Raw genomic sequence first — 6,848 nt, forward strand, 5'->3', positions numbered from 1 at the left:
CGCAACCGGTTTTCTAAAATCACCGTTTCTACCACGGCCGACCAACTTCGCTCTGCTTCGCTGTGGGCTCCCGCCAAACCGCCGAGGCCATGGCCCGCCGACCAATTCCTTGCCTCTCCACGACCCCGTGTCACCAAAACCGATTGTGCGCCGGCCAGGTTTGGATGCACAACTGCGTATTCTTTTTCTCGGGCGGATCAAGACCCGAGAGTACGGACGCAGCGTCGCGCGCATACCTGACCGGCTGACTGATGCTGCCCCTCCACAGCCGCGACTGTGCCTTGCCGGCACGCCTCTGTTGCTGAGCCACTGTCGCCGGCTCACCTCCGTGGCCGAGCCACCGGCGCTCCTCTGCCATGGCCGCTGAGCTGCCTCGGCTTCGCTTCTAAGTTGAAAGTGCGATGTTTGCACAAATTTTCAGATCCCAGCTGAGGTGTTACGCTGCTTCTGCATCACGTGAAGGCCGAAAGTTGAGTGCTACTAGAGCAAAATTGACAATTTTGACCTATGGACGAAATCAAATCACATAATGAATTGCCCGTGAAACTATTTCACGTGGCTGATATTTTTGTGTAACGTCCGACACGAAGGCGCCATACTATATTATGCAATGCCTCACAGATAGACGCTACACGCCTGGACAGCGTCGCACCCGTGTGATCCGAAAATTACTAAATCAGTGTGCAGCGCCTGAGAGTTAGGCGTCACACTATACAGTGTAGCGCCTAGCTTCTAGGCGTTACACTAGTGGTTGCTTCATTTTATAATGCAACCACTAGTGCAACGCCTGAGAGCTAGGCGTCACACTATACAGTGCAGCGCCTAGCTCTTAGGCTCTGCACAATGACTTAGCAATTTTTAAGCAGTCTGGAGTGCAACGCTGGCCAAGCGTATAGCGCCTATTTGTGAAGCGTTGCACAGTGTAGTGTGGCACCTTCATGTCGGGCGTCACACAAAAAGGCCAGCCGCGTGAAATAGTTTCACGGACAGTTCATTCTGTGATTTGATTTCGTTCACAGATCAAATTTGTCAAATTTACCTGCTACTAGTTCAGTTTTTGGACTTTTCATCTTTAATTACTACATCTGCTCAGAGTATGATGCCAGCAAGACCTCGAAGGAAGCTCTCACGTGATCACAGGGGACAAGCCATCACATCAAGAGTCAAATGACAGTAAGCATCAAACATGTACTGAGACGGAAACGTGGTCATTGCAGCGCCGAGAAGTTTGCCTGCTGCCCGCTGGCCATATTCGGCGGACGCATCGTGCACGAAGCAATCTGCCCAAACCGACAATTACTGAGATGCAAACAGGGCGTGTGATCAACCACGGTCAAAAATCCATACTCCATATTTTACATGGGAGCCGGGCGATCCTCTTGCTGCTACCATCGCTCCGTGCACACACTCAGATAAAATCATAGTAATCAGCGACCACTCTTGGCATATATTCTTTTGAAGTGTCCATGTTAAAACGATATGGCACACCATTTATATACAAACTGCTTGCGCGATTCCGAAGTCTGAATGCTTGTATGGCATCTTGGTGCCAAGAAAAAGAGATGACCACTTTTTCTTCTGTTGCTTGATGTATTGTTCGTTTAGATGTAAATTCCAACTTCTGACTAATGGCGCCGAGAATTGCTACTGATTGCTGACCAAAATGTGATAGTGGCTCGATGACAAAAGGGTAGTGCCATACGGTGCACATTCTTGTGGATCCCTGTATATCTCCCATGAATATTTCTTTGCTTGACTGATTGTTGATATCCATGGCTGTGCCAAAAAAGGAAAATTTTAAATTAAGAAATGTGAAAATCATATACTCTACTGTGATATATATGTGCCAAAGAAGCACAAATCTTTTGCTGATCAGGCATGACAACTTTGTACTCCGTAAGTTTGACAGAGAAAGGAGTTTATTACTGTTTTATCTGTGACCATGAATACTGTGAGCGAATTGCGACACTAAAATAAGCAGATAATATTTGTTTTCCGTTCTAGTGATCATAGAGCAGGAGTGGATCTTACTAAAATAGCATGAGCGATTTATGCTATGGCAGAAAGTAGCTAAAAGAAATACTACTAACGGAAGAATAAAAAATCCAGGAAATGGAGAGATTATACCTGCGAGTGCAGGAAAAAGTGGCAAATTCAAAGATTGTACTTTCATTTAGCCAACAGATAAAATGTTTCTGTTCTCGTGAGCAAACGGCTAGAATGAACCTCATTAAAATAGCATGAGTGATTTATCCAAGGGCAAATAGTAGCTAAAAGAAATACTACTGACGGAAAATCAAAAAATAACGAAATGGAGATATTATACTTGTGAGTGCACGAAAGATTATTCCAAAGGAAGTACTTTCTTTTAGCCAATCGCTCAATGCAAAAGATTAGTGCAATGGGTAAAAAGTACACACCTTGACAGAATATCTTGTTCTTGTAAATCATGTGCTCTACAAATTTCTGAAATCTGCTACTGTAATTGTACAAAAATCTTGCCACTGAAATCTGCCAGATTGTCCACATAAGTTCTTCACTTCGGTCGTAATCCAATTGATAAAAATAAGAAACTCTGCTAGTTGCATATCTTTTAAAGCAAGAAATTAATTAATAATTACACCTCTCTGTAGTCGGTAATTTCATCCGATTGGGTTTCTACACCAGTGTCTGCTCATTCACAATATACAGACAAATTTAGATGGCAGAACATTGTAGATCAGAAGAAAATTTTCAGGGTAAAATCCATGTCAACAAAAAGAACAGACATAGAGCCATCATGAGATTTGGAGCCACAAAAGTAGTAAGGAAAAGGAAGAAATATGAAAAAGAGAGGGACATTTTTACTCGTTTAGTACTCACCGATCCCTGCTAAAGAGAAAGACATGAGACTGGACGGAGAAGTCAACTGAAAAAATTGACGTCAAAAAGAGAGGAGTATATCTTCTAAACTCAAATTATAGCTACAGTAAAACAATGCTCTACTTTCTCTAGTAATGGCAAAATTCAGAGATGTACATATTGAGGAGGTGTTCATGTTGGGCAGACGCGAGGCACTGGATGTCGAGGGGTACAGGGGTGTACAGCACCAGCGGTGCTGGGGGTTTGGCCACTGCTGATGAAAGTATGCCGTCTCTACTCTCAAGCACCACCAGATGGTGGTAAAACTTCAGTAGCAGAAGACACCCGACCGACAACATCTAAAGAAAAACAAATCGTTAATTCCCTCTAGTTTATTTTCCACAGGAAAACAAAAGCAATAGCATTGTAAAATAAAAGGAATTGTCAAAATTAGTAGCTTCATATGAGAAATCAAATGGGAAGACAAACGGCAGTACTCGGTAATCAAGTGGCCAGGATACACACACAGATCAGATATATTTCAGTATTCTGATCGCGGTTCATGATTTCCTCTCCGAGCAATTGATACTCACGCTCACTCCAATACTACTGGCAATTCCGTGAATCAAATATATGCCTTCTTTCATATCAATGAGCTCTGGAACCTTGACCATCTAAGGGAAGATAATTTTCTTTCATCAAAGTTATAAACAGACCCAATTTGAATGTACCTCGTCAAATGAAAGGTGCATAGATGTTTAACAGCCTCAAGGTATGAAGAATCATAGAATTAAGAAGACTGCTATGTATACTATGTATTAATGTCTCATGTCTTCAGAAATCTGTATCTACTTTTCAGTAGGCAAATTAGCTACTTCCAAACTTATGTGCTTGACTTGATAACTTATAAACACTCTCGGCCATTAACCTATTTCACGTACTTCAGCACAATACCTGTATAAAATTTATAGAAATTCTGTTCAAAAAATGTTAAGCTAAGTTGGCAATGCATATATTACCTACATCTTATTCTTCGACCAAAAGAAGGTAACAAACTCCTATAAGTATAGATGAAAAATATGTTATGAGCACCATAAAGATAAAAATTATCAAATGACAAGGGAAGCGTAGTTTTGCACAAGTTATCATTCATGCACCTGAAAGATCCACACAAAATAGAGCTAATAAAGGATTGAGTCAGTAATATCACCATCATCTCAAGCTTCTTCCACTATCTTCGTCCTTCCCACCTCCTCGCGAGCAAACCCACTGCCCCGCCCAAATCCATCTCATGTCTTCACCGACCTCACAACCAAAGTACCAATCATAAAAAATCGAATCACCACTCTAGCCGGATGCTATAAATCTCGTTTTCCATTTCAATTGAGCTCTACAATGCTGAAATTTCTAAATCCACATGCTTTCCTTTTTCTGCATTTCCACTGTCTTCGTGAAAGTGAAACTGACTTTGTGAAACCAGACATGTCCTCCACAAACCCAAGGAAGCTCTAAGTATGTTGGTGACCTGTTTATCATTCAGCTTCTTAGAGTACCTTTGCCCTTCAACAATGTTGCATGCCTGCAGTCAGTTTGTAGAATACACTAAACATCCGATGTCTAATTAAAATATGAGCATCCGATGTCTAATTTTTAGTAAACAGCGAGCATGGATACAGTGCCTCCGTAGGCAAATATACATGCCGTGAATCACTTCTAGACTGCAGGCGCCAAGTAGTACTGCAGATTGTAGTAGTATCTTTGTATGAAGTACTGAACAACCGACATTCTGTTCCTCTCTCATCAACACGAAATCTAACAACCAACAAAATAACAGACGAAAAACGAAATTAGAAAGAGAATAATAATCATGAATTGATACTAAAAGGACTCTGGTATGACATTCATAACAAAAATGTGAACAGGAGCAGACATAGATCTTTGCAATGTTACAGAAATCAAATGCATGAGACCCAGAAGAATGTTCTACACAAATTATTCATCTAACAGATTCCTGTCACACAAACATCAATGAGACAATGAAGAAGAACAAGCCAAAAATCAATAGGAAAATCTTTCTAATATTCCACAACACTGATTAGTCACTCCAGAACATAGTGATAAATCTGAACAAACCAAACAACACCCAAATCAAAGCATGAGATGCAAGGGAGATAAATGTCACCCATCCTAGCAGGTCACCACATCGTGAAGCTTGATGAACTCAGAGCATATATTATACTGGAAAAGATTAAAAATTGGTAGAATAATACAAGTCTATTATGCTGCCAACACACGACCTGATACATGCTACTTCTACTACATACTAAGCAGCTAAAATTCCAATAGATGATAGTGGTTGAACTGAACGAACACTGCTTATACAGCAGAGTAAATAGATGAGCTCACAGTCAGAGTGTCAGACTTCTCCTCCGTATAACAAAATCAGGCCATGAGCACACATATCCAACATAAGTTGTTTCTAGTACACGCTGAGATAACTATTCATGTGTATGCCACTGCAAAGCTAATTGATAACTGAAGAAATAGCAGAATCGCAGACGGAGCCGAGGGATAGAAACAATAACTGAAACAGGGGATTCCATCGGGTGTTTAGCATTCAAGGGGATAGAAACAATACCTCTCCTATAGCCGCTGCAGACGACATTGGACCACTTGACGGATGTTCTTGTTCCTCCGGCGAACTCGGCGGCAACATTGGACGCTTCATGAAATTTTCGACAGAATTTGATGGAGACTATGGTCCAAGGACGCACCTGATGGAGATTCAGGCCCAGGACGCTTCCATCTTATAGCAATCAAGTCAAATCCCGGTCGGGCATTACATTAATCTGTGTTGGACAAGGACATGTTCAGCACTCTTCAATCCTAATCAGACACGGGAGTATGATGCCGTCGGGGAAATTGGAGCCGTCAGCAGGCGGCGGCGGCGGCAGCACCCCGGCGCTCATGGAGACGCCGCGCAGCAGCCGCAGCACGTGCCACTCGTCGTTGGACAGGAGTGGTCGCCGCGCGCTGCGGGTGTCGCTCCCCAGCACCAGCTTCAAGGTCCCGTGGCCATCCCCCCTATGCAGCCCGGCCGCGAGCATGGGCAGCTCGATCAGGAACGCCGGTGGCGCCCGCATGTCCTCATAGATGGCCAGGCTCAGCCGGCCGCGGGGGTGCCCGAAGAGCGTCACCGCCGCCGCGTGGTCCGCAAGGATGGCCCTGCTGCCGAGGAAATGCGGGTGAGCGGCCGGGGCGCTTACCATCTTGCGGAGGACGCGGTCGTCGTGCGAGTACGGGTGCGCGAGGGCGAGCACCGCCGCGCCACCGCCAGCGCCCGAGGCGAGCGCACGCTTTAGGAGGAGGTGGAGGATGAAGGCGGCGCTGTGCATAGCATACTCACCCTGCCTCCTTGCCTTCCGGTCCTCTCCTGCTCCACTTCGGCAGAAGCCGTCTCCGCCGTACACGCCCCGGCGAGCGTCGTCCATCCTCCCCGCGCGAGGCACGACGGCCGGACAACCACCGCCACTGCCTCGCCTCGCCGCGCTGTCTTCGCCGCACAAGCCCCGTATAACGTCCTTCATCCTCCCGGCGAGCGCCCTCCATCCTCCCGCGCGAGGCACGGCGGCCGCCGGCGCACGACGGAATGGGCGTAGCCGCCGACGCAGAGTGGATAAGAGGGAAGGGGAGGACTGCGGACTGAATTGAAATGACTATAGTGATTGTTTTGTAAAAGTAAAACGTTTTCTCTGGGTGCCACTAAAACAGGGACTGCGGGTTGATTTCTTGTAAACCGAGGGGCTTTTTTGAAAAACAGCCACGACGGACGACCAAAAGCAATAGCTGGTTTATTAGTAAGTAAAGATATACATAAGGATCAAACGGAATTCAGTGACAGCACGGAAAAGTTATCTACGGATGTTATATACGGATCATCTGTCGTTCGAACAAATCAGGATAAATTATCCATTATAAAAGGCGGTATTATATCACGGTTACGGAGC

The 6,848-nt window shown here is 44.9% G+C and overlaps 1 protein-coding gene across 9 annotated transcripts; it reads right to left on the bottom strand.

The window, feature by feature from the left end:
- Positions 1-1,300: 1,300 nt before the first annotated feature.
- Positions 1,301-6,553, bottom strand: LOC125512600. Of its 9 annotated transcripts, none has more exons than XR_007285440.1 (5): positions 6,248-6,553; positions 5,480-6,066; positions 3,861-4,653; positions 2,421-3,200; positions 1,301-1,776 (listed from the first exon to the last, which is right to left on the bottom strand). XR_007285440.1 is itself a non-coding variant. In XM_048677697.1 (4 exons), exon 1 carries the CDS (start codon positions 6,426-6,428, stop codon positions 5,712-5,714), a length of 717 nt encoding a protein of 238 aa, XP_048533654.1. In that variant the 5' UTR covers positions 6,429-6,553; the 3' UTR covers positions 1,301-1,776; positions 2,421-3,200; positions 4,052-4,653; positions 5,480-5,711. The 9 variants fall into 9 exon arrangements, 3 of the variants coding, with proteins under 3 accessions (XP_048533654.1, XP_048533655.1, XP_048533652.1); XR_007285442.1 differs by having other exon boundaries at positions 5,480-6,069; XR_007285439.1 differs by having other exon boundaries at positions 3,861-3,899; positions 3,999-4,653; positions 5,480-6,553.
- Positions 6,554-6,848: the final 295 nt, after the last annotated feature.

This window comes from Triticum urartu, chromosome 6, assembly GCF_003073215.2.
Source record: "Triticum urartu cultivar G1812 chromosome 6, Tu2.1, whole genome shotgun sequence".
Classification (NCBI taxonomy): domain Eukaryota; kingdom Viridiplantae; phylum Streptophyta; class Magnoliopsida; order Poales; family Poaceae; genus Triticum; species Triticum urartu.